The sequence below is a fragment of the Equus asinus genome, chromosome 3 (genome assembly GCF_041296235.1).
Source record: "Equus asinus isolate D_3611 breed Donkey chromosome 3, EquAss-T2T_v2, whole genome shotgun sequence".
Taxonomy (NCBI): domain Eukaryota; kingdom Metazoa; phylum Chordata; class Mammalia; order Perissodactyla; family Equidae; genus Equus; species Equus asinus.
The window spans coordinates 201,708-218,000 of NC_091792.1; the positions used below are offsets into that span (position 1 = coordinate 201,708).

Consider the following 16,293-nt stretch of genomic DNA (forward strand, 5'->3'; position numbering starts at 1 on the left):
CTATTAGTGACTTTCTTTCCAGACCTTCTGGGCGTCAAGCAGACGGAGGGGCAGCTCCCTCTGTGGGAGGCTGGCATTAGGTTCCCGTTGCCCGGCACTGGTCACACGTCCCCAGAGTAACGTCTGGCTTTCTTTCCTAACAGCTCACTCACTTTCTTTCTCCTTGGTTTTTAGGGGTGAACACATCTTGCTCGAGCTGTCCGTGCTCCTGTCTGCCTTCATAACTAGGAATTGCTATCTTTAGCTCTTTCCTAAAAACCAGCAGCCAGTTTCAGACACAAATGGGATTCTCCCTTCTTCCTGAGAAGGCATCTTTAGGTTTTAAAATCTACCTATTTTTTTTTTTCTTTTTAAGTATCTTGAAAAATAAAACAAAGAGGATTGTAAGAATTTTCTTTGTTCTTTTAAGGTCCTAACTTTGTTTCTTAGGTTGGCACTTTAGAATGTGTAATGGTGAAAAAGTAAACGATTACTTTTTTATTTTGAAACCTTTTTCTCAGAGGAAATTATAAAGAGAATGTAGGTACATAGCTGCCTCATAATTCCACCAGACTTCCTTTTCAGTTACATTTCAGGGAAAAAATCTTTAAAATTTTTCATTTTACAAAATTATTTTTCTTGAGCAAAGTTTTTCACTTGTTCCTACTTTTTGAGTCTAATTTTCTGTCACTGTAGTGGGAGAATGAGTCATTTAACTTTTTTTCTGGTTTATAATTATAGATGGAAAAGTTCTGTTTTATATAGATTTTGTTTATATTCACTCACAATATTATATTGTAAAATTTCTTTAATCTTTTCAAAAATTCTTATGTCATTTTAGTGTCATAAACGTATATTCAATTTTTAAATGAGAAAAATGGAACATTACACAAGTAATTTTCAGACATTTTTTTCAGTTTGTTGCAGATAATAATTTAGAGTTTTCAAAGAACAAATTTAAAGCCCTTTTTTCTTAGGGGGACAAATGTCTTAACTGGGTCTTTGCTGCATTTCTATGCTATCTTTCTCAGCTGAAAAGTAGCTGCCTAAAAACTGCCCTTCTGTTTCCAGGCATCTGTAGGCAGGACTGGTACACGGTGAGGAGAGCGGGGCCGAGGCGGGCGCCACGAAGGCCTCACACCTGTCTTCCTCGTCAGAACTGGAGTCAGGACCGTGCCCCCACAGGCGCGCAGGGTGAGCCCACGAAGTTCGATGTGGTGGAGGCGGATTTGGAATCTCTGCGGGAGCAGCCGCTGACGTTGGGGTCTCTGGGAGTCGCCCGCTTCTTCCGACTGGATGTGGCGTGGTCCGCGTCGCCGGGGTCAGGAACCACAGTCATGGACTCCATCCTGGTGACAGTGTACAGGCTGCCGTGCCGAGTCGGGTGGAACCTGGTGGCCTTGAGCTCCAGCTCGTCATAGCTGGAGACTTCAATGAAGGGACACCAGCGAAATGCTCTCTTGAAGCCAGCTCGAAATCTGAGGAGAGGTGGGCCACAGGACAAAGTCAGGTTTTCAGGTGGAAGTTTCCTTCAACCGCCACAGAAAGCCGACTGGAGGAAGCTCAGTTTTTTAATTTTCTAGTCAAAGTCTTAGAATTGCTTTTTATTGAGGCATAACTGACATATTGTATTAGCTTCAGGTGTATATCATAAGGATTCCTTGTATACATTATGAAATGATTACAAGTCTAATTAACATCTGTCATTACACACAGTTACAATTGTTTTTTCTTGTGATGAGGACTTTTAAGATCTACTCTCTTTGCCACTTTCAAATATGAAATCTGTATCATTAAGGATAGCCCCTTGGTGCACATTACAGCTCCAAGACTGACTTATTTTATAACTGGAAGTCAAACCTTAGAATCTGTGTCATAGTTTTGGTAGTAGTGTTTCAAGTTTTTCTTGTGTGAATTGAACCTTAATCTCCCATCAGTGAGAAGCTGTCAAACAGGGAAAGCCCAGCGTCAGGTGGTCAATATGCCAAAGAGACAGTGCACATTTCTCCCATGATATTATACATTTGCACAAGTGTAACTGAATTAGGCTTGCCAGTCAGGGCACTTAAAAATAACATATTTCAAAACAGCATCTTTGAGGAATAAATACACTTTTATAAGTTAAAGTCTCATATAATGTTAGAATTAATTGCTAATCTTGATGGTTTTTATTTAATTACATACAAGACTGCACAATCCTTGACCTTGTAAACCATTAAATGAAGCTGATTAAAAACACATGTACTGGGCCAGCCTCGTGGCGCAGCGGTTAAGTTCACACATTCCGCTTCTGTGGCCCGGGGTTCACTGGTTCGGATCCCGAGTGCAGACACGCACCACTTGGCAAGCCATGCTGTGGTAGGTGTCCCAGGTATAAAGTAGAGGAAGATGGGCAAGGATGTTAGCTCAGGGCCAGTCTTCCTCAGCAAAAAGAGGAGGATTGGCAGCAGTTGTTAGCTCAGGGCTAATCTACCTCAAAAAAAAAAAAAAATGAAAGAAAGAAAACAGGTACCGTGTGGGGTGACTTGAATTGCTATGTGGCTTATGAAAGTAATGAAAAAGGTGAGAGTTAAGTACTAGCAAAGGGAAGGCCCAGTGTGGTGGAAAGAGAGCTTAGGGTGTAGCTTTGCAGTTACTTACGTGAAGTTCCATTTCTCCTTGTTCTCAGAATAACTCAAACACAGTGGTTTATTAAGGGAATTATCGACCCGAAGAAACTTGACCCTACGCCTCCACGTGCTGACCCTACAACTAAGGTGTTTTCACCCAGGAATCACATTTCACCTTTTTTCCAGTCTTAAATATGGGTGTAAATACTCCTAATTTTATTGTAAATTCAACTTAGAAACAGCTTTCCTCTGACCACCTCGGTTTCTTCACACCCGTCCCTCTGGGGCGGCACCCTCTCAGCCTCTGACCTGCTGTACAGGAAGGAGGACAGGTCTCCTGCATTACCCTCATGAGACGTCTTCCATTCTGAAGTCTATTTACAAGACGTCCTTAAAACAGAAAAAGGAGCCCACTCCACGTGCCATCCTGTCTCCATCTTACAGAATTATCTGCTTTTCCACGAAGCGGCTTCATTTCTTTGAGGACTTGAGCTCATTTTCAGCTCACCTACTTTGGACATGGGGTTGTTTCTTTCCTTTGGCAGATAAGATTCTGAAGGGTTTGGAAGGAGAATTTGGCCCATATAAAAATTTCCCAGTTAGAACCTCTACGAATGTCGTTTTGATGAAGTAATTGTTAAGGTGGGATATTTCATAAAGTGCGGAGGAGTCTAGAAAAAATCAAGCTCTGTCTTTCCTCAGTGAATTTTCCAACTTTCCCTTCCTTTTGCGTTTTAAATTTGCACCAAGAAGCTGGGGCAACACTATATGCTTCCAACAAGGCCAGGGTGACAAGAAACCAGGTTTTGTGACTGTTTTTACCTCTTGTTCAGACAGCAGTAGATGAGGGGGTTGTACATGGTGGAGCTCATGGCCAGCCAGAAGCTGGCCAGGTAGACCTGCTGGATGTACCTCCAGCGGTTCAGCTGCTGGTAGACGGCCGTGAGGATGAAGTAGACGTGGTAAGGCAGCCAGCAGACGGCGAATGTCACCACGACAATTATCATCATTTTTACAACCTAGAAGGAAAGAATGAGCTTATTTTTGGAAAATTTAAAAGTTTCCAAGAGCTTATGGCAAATCACAAGTTTCTACCAATACTGTTAAATCCACGGCTGCCTAAGAAACAGTCAGTCTGTTAAAAACGGGGAGGCAACACAGGGACAGCCGCCTGAGGAGTGGCCAGAGGGCACACCGTGTCACAGTCCCCCTGACGTCACCCCGTGGGCGGCACTCAAACAGAAGCAAATGGATTTTAATGGCCTGAAGGAAATAAGTGTCTACAAGCCCCCACAGAGCCTGGGGCGAGAGGAGTGGGCTGGGCTGTGTCTGTGCCGCCTGATTCGTACCTGAGACCCTACGTCTCCAGGAGCTGCCCACTGACCACTGGGTCCTCTAGGCCGGTGGTCATGGTCGCCTGAGCTCAGCTTAAGACTGTTTGGATGTCTTTACTCTGATACCCTGCTCACCAGTCAACCTTCTGAGTATTAACTGGATTCTCTGGTAACCTGGTATTGGGAAAGCTTTCTCTGGATGGTGATTACGAGTATTCACGCTAGTCTGAGGAGACATCACTGACTTTAAGTCTGTGAATAAGCAATCGGCTGGCACTGCTGGTCTATGCAGCAGCTCCCATGAGTTTGGTAAGCATGGGTCATCTTCTGTTTCCACACTTTTGAACCATAATATCCTGGAAAGCCCTGACTGGTAGAATGTCAGTCTCTATTCTCCTCCACTAGGCCTTAAATTCCTAAAAGGCAGAGAGAATCTTAATTATCTTAATGTTCCCATCTAGCACAGTCCCTCCTACATAGCTGTGAATAAATAGGTGCTAAATGAGTGATGGTGTTCAGTTTGTAGCAGGAGCTGCACAGGGGGTGTTTTGTGCGTCTCTGAGTGACGTGAACCTGCTCTGAGGTCTGTGTCATCAGCAGAGCCGGCTCAAAGCTACTGAGGGCTGTGCCGCTGGCTGTGTGTGGAAGGGGAGCTAACAGTCTGTGATGCCTGATTTAACACTTCTCACCATCAATCTGTCTACTAAATTTGTTCATCTCTCTTTTGGAAATTTGGAAATAGTAAGAACTTTAGAATAATATATATTAGACAAAATAATTTTAAGGCTCACCCACAGCAGATCAGAATACAAATCAGAGAATGTCCTGACATAAATGGCCTTCATGGGATCTGAGAGGTACAAAAACACATGATTTGCACCCCGGACTTGTCGTTTTACTGCAAGTGAAGGCCTCAGATAGAGGTTGAGCCATGAGAGAGATGATTCTAGAACTAGACGAGCACGCAGTGGGGCCACGTGGAGGCAGAGCTTCCTGAGGGCCATGCCATCTGGGGCTGCTGCAGGGCCGACGGACACTGACCGTCAGAGCTGGACATCCATCCAGGTCAGCCGCTCACAGATGTCGTCATTGGCCACATCAGGGGAAGTCTTTTGATTTCCTCAGTGCCCTTCAAATTGCACATTTTTTCTGAAGAACTGTGTTGATATTTCTGCATTTTATCTCTCCTATTTCTTATTAACATTTGTGGAATACTAGTAAGAGCCATATTTTATTTTAACTTACCTTTATACATTCACATACTTGAAAACTTATTAATTGGTTTTCAATTGCACTTTAGGAAACTGAGGCAAACACCAGAATACTTGACCACTGAGATTCACAGAAATAAGTCAGAGTTTAAAATTGAGATTCTTAAGTCTTTTTGTTTTCTGCTTACAGTTAACAACATTTATTGAATGATGTTTGGGCCTAGAAAACAGTATAGAAAAAAATAATAGAGGACCAATTCTTTATCCTGAATAAGCTTAGAATATAATGGAAAAAATTAAAAAGTAAATTAAAAATGCATAGAAATGTAGTAAACACAAACATGTGTAAGCAAAATTGAAAATAATGATTATGAGAGCTGACGCGCATGTTATAAGCAAGGATGAGTCCAGGCACACCAGCTGTGGGCTCAGGGGCTGTCAGATGGGATGAAATGGCTCTACCGACTTCTTCATTCTTGAGAGTGTGAACGCCACACTACTTACTCCTCCAACAGGGCAGGCAAGCCCCTGCCAGGCCACCCTCCTCGCCCTCCCTCTGGAACGCTCTTCCCTCAGTTATTCCTGCGCGTCAACACCCTGGTCTCCTTGAAGCCTTTGCACAATTGTCACTTTTTCTGTGAATCCTCTGCTGATCAACCTATTTAAAACTGCGCTCTGCCCTTCCAGCTCCCCAAACCCTCAGCAACTCTCTATTTTGTTCCTTGCCGTGTGTATTCTTGACATTGAGTCTCCTCACGCTAGAAAACAGATGAGCATGAGTTTTCTGCTTGTTTGTTTACTGATGCATTTCAGGCACAGAGACTGGGCTTCACACGTAATCAGTGATCAGATATTTTTAAACAAACTGATGAATGTGAATACAAAAAGAAAGAAACTAAAAGACATATAGTTGGTTAAGTGTCCGTGATGCTACTCAGCCACTAATTAGTGGTATCACACGTCCTGCAAGTTTAAAATGGGCGTGTGCATATAAAACGAGCCTGATATTTACTGTATTTCCTTTCTCTGGGCAAACAGATTTAGATAAAGAGTATGAGTGCACCAACAATATAATCAATATATTATTTTGGATTCGTGAAAGCATTAAATTTTATTCAGAATAAATGTTAAAATGGGCAAAAAAGAACTATGACAGTGTGAACATGGTGAGGCTACTATGTTCAATACGGTATCAGACAATGTGCCTGAAAGCTTATTTGAACGCTTTCACACACACCGACCACAAACTCCCTGTGTGTGAAATTGTTTTCCAACAACAGCTGAAGACCTGCAAAGGCCGTCAGAGTCCTTGAACGTGACTTCCAGTGGTCGATATGGAAGAAGTCCAGAACGTGGGAAAAGCAGAACGCAGATGGAGAGTTAAATTAAATTAAAACACATCTGGAACAGAGGTTTCCGGTAATTTCTAATTCATATGTATAGGGCCACAAGTACTTTATTATAAAACACTTAGAAACTTATTTGAAGATTTTTAGGAAAAACCTAAAAGACTAAATGAAAGGTTTTTTACAGTGAAACACTGCTGTAATATATTTCATTTATTTATTTCCATAAAATACATTTTAATGTTACTTTTGGTCTCTACCCACAAAACCTTGTGGTTATTTCAGACATCAAACTTTCAGGACCCCAGGTTTGACGCAAATTCAAACGCAGAGTCTCAGTTGGAGCAAACTGCACTGGTTTGTGAAACGCCCAAACCGCTCGGGAGAGGAGCACGGGGAGCGCAGACCCGGAGCAACCATAGGTGCAGCGGCTGTGGGCAGCCCCGTCTCGTGGGTGGGGGACGGCGGCGCCAGCACAGACAGGCGGCAACCGCCCAGCAGGCGAGGCTGTGGGGCAGACGCCCTGAAGCGCCTGGGATTGCAGGCGAGGCAGGAAGCCTGGGTGGAGACAGCGGACGTCTGTCACCCGTCAGTTCCATGGAGCCAACAGACTGGTCCTGCTTCGGAGGCAACGGGATTTGTTTTCCATCGCAGCACGGACAGTTGTGGCCACCGCTGTTCTAGGCGCAGGAACTTACCGGCAGGAGGAGGAAGGGAGGCGGGACAGGCAGTTCTTACAGGTACATTCCTGTTTCCAGCAGCGAAGAACCCGCTATACTCACATAGGCAGATGGAAATAGACATCATATGTCTCATTGTGAGGATAAACTTGGGGCACCTTTTCTTTTTTCTTTTTTTTTTCTTTGAGGAAGATTAACACTGAGCTAACTGCTGCCAATCCTCCTGCTTTTGCTAAGGAAGACCGGCTAGAGCCAACATCCATGCCCATCCTCCTCCACCCCAAACGTGGGACGCCTCCCACAGCATGGCTTTTGCCAAGCGGTGCTACATCCACACCCAGGATCCGAACCAGGGAACCCGGGCTGCCCAGGCGGAACTCAGGAACCCAACCGCTGCGCCACAGGGCCGCCCGGGGCACCTTTTCTTTGTGAATCACAGAGGAAAAAGTTCTGTGATTTTGTATCCTGTGCAGGTCAGACTGGATGCCTGTGGTTGTTCGGATCTATCAAAGGAAATTAGTGCAGGATGGAGGATTTTGAGGTTTAGGTCATAGAAAAAAATCAGTCTAGGACATTAAATAAAATACTGCCAACTGTAAAAATCATCTAGGAGTCATCTTCAGGGCAGGATTTATTCTTTCTGAATGTCTGAACTGGAAGTGGTCAACTCCGTGAGATGGGAACTTCTGGTTTTGACGTATGCTTTGAAGAAACATCCCCGGACCACACCCACCACCTCTTCACACCGTGTCTGCACAGGTGTTCTCAAAGGGACCTCTCTATTTCTGCAAGTCAGCATTACAGGCATGCTTATTCCAATCGTATCTTAGGAAATTAAGTATTCTCAAGAGCAAAATATGGAAAAATTTTAATAAAAGCATCGAAATTTAAAGCACAACTTCATGGGCTATTTAGGTTGGGCTTGTCTGCTTAAGTTCCAAAAACTACGCTTAATATTTCAGTCCCAAGTGAGAATACAAGAGCTAAGTAGTAATACTTACTAGAAAAGTGCAGGATAGTCCAAAAGATGAATTGAATTTTGTCAGCACGTGATTTTAGCATTAGACGAAGATATGGGCACATGGTGTTTGTGTTGCCAAATCCAGCTAATGTGCATCCAATTAACATTAGCTTAGCAGGTGCATGTGGGAAATAGTGTCAGCCCAAACCAATGAAGAAATCCATGTGTGTGTACACAGATGTGGAAAGTATTTCTGTGCGGGTGTGCCTGCACACCTGTGTGTGCCCACCTCTCTACATTTCGTTGGTCATGATTCATTTTCTATGGCACTTGGTTTTCCCGTTGGAAATGTAGACTTGGATAGCACTGTAAGATTTTAGGCCCATAGTGATCTGAAGCCAAAGAAAGGAAGCCACAAAAAGGAAGAACAGATGAGATTAGAAAAGGAAGCACATTAAGGTAAGAGGAATAAAGACTGATGTTACAGGATCGTGGGTAGAGATAAAAACTTATAGGGGCTTATTACAGACTGAATTGTGTCCCCCAAATTTCTTTTCTTTTTGGTTTACCAATGCCTTTTATTTCTTTTTTTTTTCAGCTTTGTTGAGATATGACTGACATATAACTCGTGTAAGTTGAATGTGTACAGTGTGATGATTTGATACATGTATATATCGTGAGATGACAACCACAATAGGGTAGTTAACAACTCCATTGCCTCACACATAGTTACATTGTTCTGTGGTGAGTCCATCTCAGATTGGACTCAGCGACCTTCCAGTGTACACCCCAGCATTGCTGACTACAGTCACCAGTGCACATGTGAGATCCCCGGAACGTAGTCATCTCACAACTGGGCCAGTTGGGGGACCTGCAGGCCAGGTGTCCCCAGTGGTCCATGGGCTGGCCTCCAATGGTGTTCATGATGGGTTAGGAGGACCCACATCCCTTTGACATGTTCCACTTGGAGCCTGCCTGAGTTCCCCAACCGCTGGCGGCCCCTCGTCTGTAGCTCAGGACATGGCCCTCAGGATGGTGGGAGAGGAATGGCCTCTGACAGCACAGCTCGGGTCACCATTCCCTGTCACCCTCACCCCCCAGGAGAAACCATGGCTAAGAAGGGCACTCCTGGCACTGAGCTATGCGCCTTGGGGAGCAGAGCTGCAGGTGAACTCAAGCTGTTCCTCTAACTCTCTCCAGGGCCTTCCATCTCAGGGTGCTTTTGCTCCAAAGTGTGCTGGAGCTTTGCTACTGGGCTCCCGGACTTCCACAAAGGCCCTCTGGTCAGTGGGAGATCATCTAAATCAGTGGGTGTCTGAGCCAGTTCACGGGACACTGCAGGGGCCATGGTGGACAAGGTCTGTGTGTCTATTACCCGACTCACGAAGGCAACACTTCTCCTGGGCCCCGTGGTGTATGGTGCTGGTTACAGAACCAAAACCCAAACGGGCTGTAGCCAATCCTCAGGGTTACGGGGCTGTTTCTGGGTCTCTGGGCAGGACCATGGTGGCGAGTCAGCTGCCCGGGTGCAGGCCTGTCTTCTCAAAAGGTCCCTCCTTGTTCTTGGACTGCACCAGGGTTTTGCAATCTCCCGCCTGGATCGCTCAGCTGCCACAAAAGTACTTTTTCCAGCATAGATGCCAGGTTGTTGTTGTTGAGCATGGAATGACAAGGGACATCTTACTTGTTCATTTTGCTGACATCACTCCCCCAAGTTCGTACCTTGAAGTCCTAATGCCCAGCACCTCAGCATGCGACCGTGTCCAGAGACAGGGTCTTTAAAGAGGCAATTAAGTTAAAAAGAGGTCATTCGGGTGGGGCCTAAACCAACATGACTGGTGTTCTTAAAAGAAGGGGCAATTAGAACACAGACATGTGGAGGGAAGACCATGTGAAGACAGATGGCTGCAGCCACCAGCACACCAAGTGGAGAGGCCTCTGAAGAAGCTGGCCCTGATGACCCCGGGGTGGCAGTCAGAGCAGAATGACACAGTGTTTGAGAGGCTGAGGGCGACAGACTACACAGCTTCCTTCCAACAAAGTGGGAGGCAAAATGCCACGCAGGGTTCCAGAAAATGGGGATTTCCGGAGAGGTCTGGATACCTGCAGAATTGCTTTCAGTGAGGTTTGCACAGACCAGGATCTCCATTTCCATCAGTTGAACCTCTCTTAGGTTATATATGGTTTTCCTCACAAACACTGTTTCCCCTGGAAATTCTCGTGCAGCAGAAATAAATGACAAGCACACAGAAAGCTTGCTGCTGAGCAAGATGATAGATTCCTCCTGGTTGTTATGCAACTCAAAAATCCAGTTGAATCTGTCACTTGAACTGAGACTGAAGACTGGCCCCTTTGATTAAGGCAAAAGGCTTCTTTGTCATCACACTTAGGTGGGAGCAGAGCTGGTATGGCTCGTTAGGTCAGAGAAAGAGAATTAAAATAGAAAACAGCCAGAAAACAATTTCTATGGTTTACAAAAACAGTAGAAGTAGATTTATTTACCAATATTTCAGATATCTAAACAATCAAGAGCAATTTCAATAAGATTATTTTAAAAAGAAATTGTCACATATTATGATTATTTGGACCAAGTCATGTTTTTGAGGCTTTTGTTTTACTAGAATGGGAAGGAATGCCAAAATATGGCTAAAAAATGTGGGCTACTTTAAAGGTACACATCCAGCAAATTAACACAAAAATGTAATAAAAGTATACTATTCATGATGTGGACAAAATATATAAAGCTGCTAATTTATAATGGACTACAAGAAGGTGGTCTGGTGATGGGAAGGGAGCTTGAAACGTCTCATCAACGTCTTCTGCTCTTGCAATTGGAGACGGGCTGAGCAGTTACCCTGTGACAGAGGCTCATGCCCGACTGTTTCAAGTTTCTCTCTTACAGATTCTGGAAGAGGCAGCAGGGTTTTCACACTTCTCCCGTTTCTACTTGAGGACGGTCTCATCTCGCCTTTCAAATCTTCTACTCCCTTCTCTCCCCACACCTCTTCCTGCGCCAGTTCCTGGCTCCAGACTCTGTTCCTCAGAACGCGGAGTCTGTGCTCCACGCGTCCGCCGGGCGGTGTGAACTCGCATTTTGAGAACCACCAGAGGAGAATCAGGCTGATCGGCGCCTTCTCCTTGGAGACGCAAGGCCGGCGGACGCATCTGTGGGCAGCTCTGAGGGGTCGGTGGGGTTGTGTCCATCTTTGATTTTCATAGAAGCCTTCGTGCTCTTTATGTTCCTTAAGAAATTGTCAAATACATAAACTTATTTAAACTTCATGGCAAAGCTTCGACCGCATGTAGTTTCTCCAGTTTACGGACGAGAAACTGAGAGCCAGGGGAGCGGAGTGAGTTCCCGGTCACGGCGAGTTCAACCTGGGGTTGCCGGGTCTCCCGGTTCTTCGTCAGCCTGGGCTCGTTTAGTACACATTCAACTTCTCAAGACCCTTAGAAACAGCCGTTGCTCCTTTTCCCGTTTAGCAAGCTCAGGGCACGTGAGGTGGGTGTTTTCCCAAAGCTGGGCGACAAGGAGGGAGAAAAGGGGGAGTTGGAACGGCGGAGCGGCCGGGAGCTGGAGGCTGAACCCGGCTCATTCAGTGCTGTGAGGACATGTGACTTGCCTGCACTAAACTATGAAATAGGGACTCAGGACGTCCAATATTTTACGTGTTCCTGTGGGACTACCCACTTCCACATTCTTCGTTCATGTAGAGCATGTTTAAAGATGAAAAGAAAAGAGGACAAATCCTTAACAATCTCATATATTCATTCTACCTAGTCGTCATAAAGCAGGTCTGTTGAGGGGACTATTTTAGTCCCAAATTGTTACTTTTAAGTTTTAAGATCCTCTGACAGTCACACCAGGGGAGAGAGTCAAGAGAATTTCTGCCTCAGTTTCCTTCCTGGGCAAGAGGGTGGAAAAGAGGAAAGAGCTTCAGGCAACTGCCAGTCTGCCGGCAGCATGGCACCAGTCGCCTCCTCCCTCTGTTCCAGGAACTGCAGGCCCAGCATCTCCACAGCGGGACTGGCCAGGAAGGAGGGGAGGCTGACACTGCTGGCCAGCCAGCAGATTTCATGTCTTGCCGTATGTTGACATAACTTATCCTTTTAAAAGCACAGCGCTGTTGATATATTGAGGTCTGAAATGGTGAGCCAGCCGGTGTCGAAAGATATGATTGCAGTTGGCTTTTTATCTTTGAAAGCATATATTTTAATTGATTTTTGAAACAGCATGAATCTAGAATATGTAAGGTTACTCTTCTCTAATCTAGTAGAAAATTATTTTTCTCTACAGTGTATGACAAACTAGGAAAGCATGGTTCATAAGTGATGCTATTGTCCTTGTCTGTAGGAACCTGGAAATGTCTGCACAATTTGCACGTGCTTATTGCTCTGCCTGGAGCACTCTGCTGGGTTTCCTTCCCTGTAAGATTCTCTATCCACCCTCTGGTGGGAGCTCACCTCTCCTAGCAGCTTCCCTCATTTGGGAGGTCACCTCTCCTAGCAGCTTCCCTCATTTGGGAAGCTCACCTCTCCTAGCAGCTTCCCTCATTTCTTCACACAGGGAGCTCACCTCTCCTAGCAGCTTCCCTCATTTCTTCACACAGGTCATGGTAGATACTTCCTAAGTAGACTTAACCTTTCATACTTGTATCTTGTAACACACATACATGTTACAGTCAACATGCATAGTCGGTCCAGATATGCATTATTCATCTTTGTGTCTCCAGAACTTAGGAGAGTTCTCGACATTCGATAAATACTTGTTGACCAGGGTATCTGATTTTCCACCCATTTCATGAAGACTGTAATTGCAAGAAGCATTGTTTATCTTTGACTTACCAGTGTTTTACCCTGTCATGCACATAATAGCTATTCAAGAATATTAAGTGAATAAAACAAAAATATTTTAAAATTATTTACACCTAAATTAAAATTATTATTATTTCCCTTGGCTCGTGTGTTTAGCAGGATGTCTGAGAAGAGCAGCTATTTTAGCCATGTGATAGTATAGAGTTAGGAAAGAAGTTCAATTATTTTTGCTTACTTAATCGACTGTACACTTAGATTACAGTTGCCCTATAATGATGCCATTTTTCATCCTATTAAAGAGATAGTCGTTATATAATAAGTACACAAATTACGATCAATTCCACGGAGAAAAATAATCATATCTAGATTTGTAGAATACAATGGAAAACATTATTTTAAAGAAGCAGTATTTAAGCTGAAGCCTAGAGGATGCTCAGAAGGAGAATGGAGGGCACATCACTCTGGATCCTGAGAATAGTGTGAGTGAAGACCGAGAAGAGTCAGAAAGGTTGATGCCTTCAAGCAACTGAGAGCAAGTGTCACCGGAACGAGGTGCATGAATGCAAAGCTGCACAGAACCAGGTTGGCAGAGCAAGAAGCAGCAAGATTCCGCAGGACCCTAGAGGTTATTTTCAGGGTTTACAGTTTCTTTTATTTATTTTCTTAAATATATTGGGAAACCATTGAAAAATTGTAAGCAGACTGCATGAGTTGATTCATATTTTAAAAACATCAACTTGTAAAGTACAGCATGGTGACTATAGTTAACAATACAGTATCCCATATTTGAAAGTTGCTAAGAGAGTAGATCTTAAAAGTTCTCAGCAGAAAAAAAATTGTCTGTTTACCTTTACCTCTTTTACTTCTTGATGGCACTCCCTGCTGGAAAGGAGATGTGTGCCTGCTAGACATCTAACCATAACTGAAACAGTCAGCAGGGCACCTCCTGCAGGCACCAGTCACTTAACTAAAATGAGGCAACTCATGAAGCATCACCTTGTAAATGTATTGTGATCATTTTGCAATGTACACAAATATCAAATCATCATGTGGTACACTTGAAACTAATATAATGTTATATGTAAATTATATCTCGATAAAATAATCATCCTGGATACTGACTGGAGAAGGAATTTGAGGGGAAGTTGGACCTGGAGAAAGTAGTTGGAGAGGCTGCTGTGGTGGACCTGTTGATCAGTGACAATATCCTGGAGAATTATTTCAATGGAGATGGAGAGAAGTAAAGAGATGGGAGATGCTTTTAGGGAGGAGAATCATAAGGATGTAGTGATGGATCAGATGAGGATGAGAGGGAAACGGAGGCTTCAAGAATGACTCCTTTCAGAATTCAACATCTGGGTGGATGCAGTGCCCTGTGCTGGTATTTGGATGACGCAGGAAGAGTCTGCTTTTGTGCCGGACATGGAGACTTAAACTCAGAGAGCAGTACTGCACATTAAAATGTTTAAATACCTGACAAATAAGTGAAACAAGGACATCAAGTACACAGCTCATTATATGAACTTGGAGCTCCTGGAGGAAGTGTCGATTTGGAATATATATTTTAGAGTCAATGGTCTCTATATATCCTGTTAATTCTGTTTCTCTGGAGAATACTGACCAATACAGCTACGACACCCATTATCCTGCACAGTTCCCTATTACATGCTCTATATTTTTGGCCTTCCTAGAAACAGCCCCATTTCTGAGCACTTTTATTTTCAGATAAAAATATATTTGACCTGGGGGAGAAAACATTTTTTTCTGGTTATCTGACCTGTTCCTCATCACTTTAGCCAATGGCATTATGGTGTTGCCTCAAACTTTATTAATTCATTGATTCTGCAAATATTTATAGAGCGTTTATATATATATAAAATATATGGTATTGGTTCACACAATTATGGAGGCTGAGAAATCCCTTGATTTGACATCTGCAAGCTGGACACCTAAGAAAGCTGGTGGAGAAAACTGATGTTCCAACTTAAGTGATTAGGCAGAGAGTACGTTCAACCTACCTCTGCTTTTTTGTTCAATTCAGGCTATCAGTGGATTGAAGGATGCCCACCTGCATTGGGGAGGGCCATCTGCTTTATTCAATCCACCAATTCAAATGCTAATCTCTTGCAGAAACACCCTCACAGACACAACCATAAATAATGTTTAACCAACTGTCTGGGCATCCACGGGCCAGTCAAGTTGACACAAAATAAAATTAACCATCACAACAGCAAAGGCTTCATTACCCTATTGAACTAAATTTTGATGTTACTAATAGAGAAAGATAGATACATGTCTGCATTGTTCATTACATTCTATGTCAACAGTGACTACGGAAACTGTTTCTATACGCCAACTTATTTTTGTAGAGTGTGATATTGTGTCACTGTAGATTTATTTATACCCTAAGGCAAACATAAGTTAAAATATATATTCTAGAAGCTTGTGCTTTCTTCCCTTAATAGCAGCAATGATAGAAAGAAAGAAATTGCTTTTTATTGTAAGGGATGACTCAGAAAGGGATAACACCATGTAGATACATTTAGTTTTATAAGAGTGTTTAGCAAAGAAGATAATTAATGAATATATAACCCCTCAAATGGTAAAAGTAAGGGACAAGCAGTTGCCTCCTAAGGCAGGAAGGAGCTGAAGCTGGTTGAGGACACATCATGTGCGAGGTGATGTTTCATGAATTGCCTCATTTTAATTAAGGCGACTGGTGCCTGTGGGAGGTGCCCTGCTGACTGTTTCAGTTATGGTTAGATGTCTAGCAGGCATGCATCTCCTTTCCAGCAGGGAGTGCTGTCAAGAAGTAAAAGAGGTAAAGGTAAACAGAACATTTCTCTGTACAGTAAGTTCTTGGTCATTCAAGGGAATATTGCATCTCTCACCTAGACCTCTCCAACCCTCTGTCGTTTTCCCCTCATGATCCAGAAGGTGTTTTCTACATTTATGTTTTGATGGATTTCTTCGCTTCTCAAGAGTGACATTTCTTTCAAGAATTGGAGTTTTAAATTTAAAAATCATACATTTAGTCTCGTGATTTTCATGCCTTAGTTAAGTGATTTTATCTTTCGTTTTAGTTCATGAACTATAGCTTGTCCTCGTTGCTCTGCTTGTTTGTCTTGTTTCTAGCAGCTGGCCTCCCTAAGGTCTGTTATTATTTCCTCTTTCCAGCTTCAGGCTCTCTTCATCCTTGCCTGTGAAGATACACAGTGTTCTTTTCAGGCTGCACGTCTGCACGTCTGGAGGGGAGCAGACTCCTCTGCGGTCGGCCAGCTCCGTGTCCTCGGACGTGGCAGGAAGGCAGTCTGCCCCATGCATACCTAGTGGAAGCAGCACTCTCACGGCCTCAGGA

General features: G+C 43.8%; 1 protein-coding gene across 1 annotated transcript in view; it reads right to left on the bottom strand.

The window, feature by feature from the left end:
* Window positions 1-352: 352 nt before the first annotated feature.
* TACR3 (tachykinin receptor 3) overlaps window positions 353-16,293 on the bottom strand; it is a 63,238-nt gene continuing 47,297 nt past the window's right edge. The window contains exons 4-5 of the mRNA XM_014858404.3: window positions 3,411-3,607; window positions 353-1,457 (exon numbers count right to left, since the gene is read on the bottom strand). Coding sequence (XP_014713890.1) covers window positions 1,145-1,457; window positions 3,411-3,607 — 510 coding nt within the window. The 3' untranslated portion in view covers window positions 353-1,144. The remainder of the gene's footprint in view (window positions 1,458-3,410; window positions 3,608-16,293) is intronic.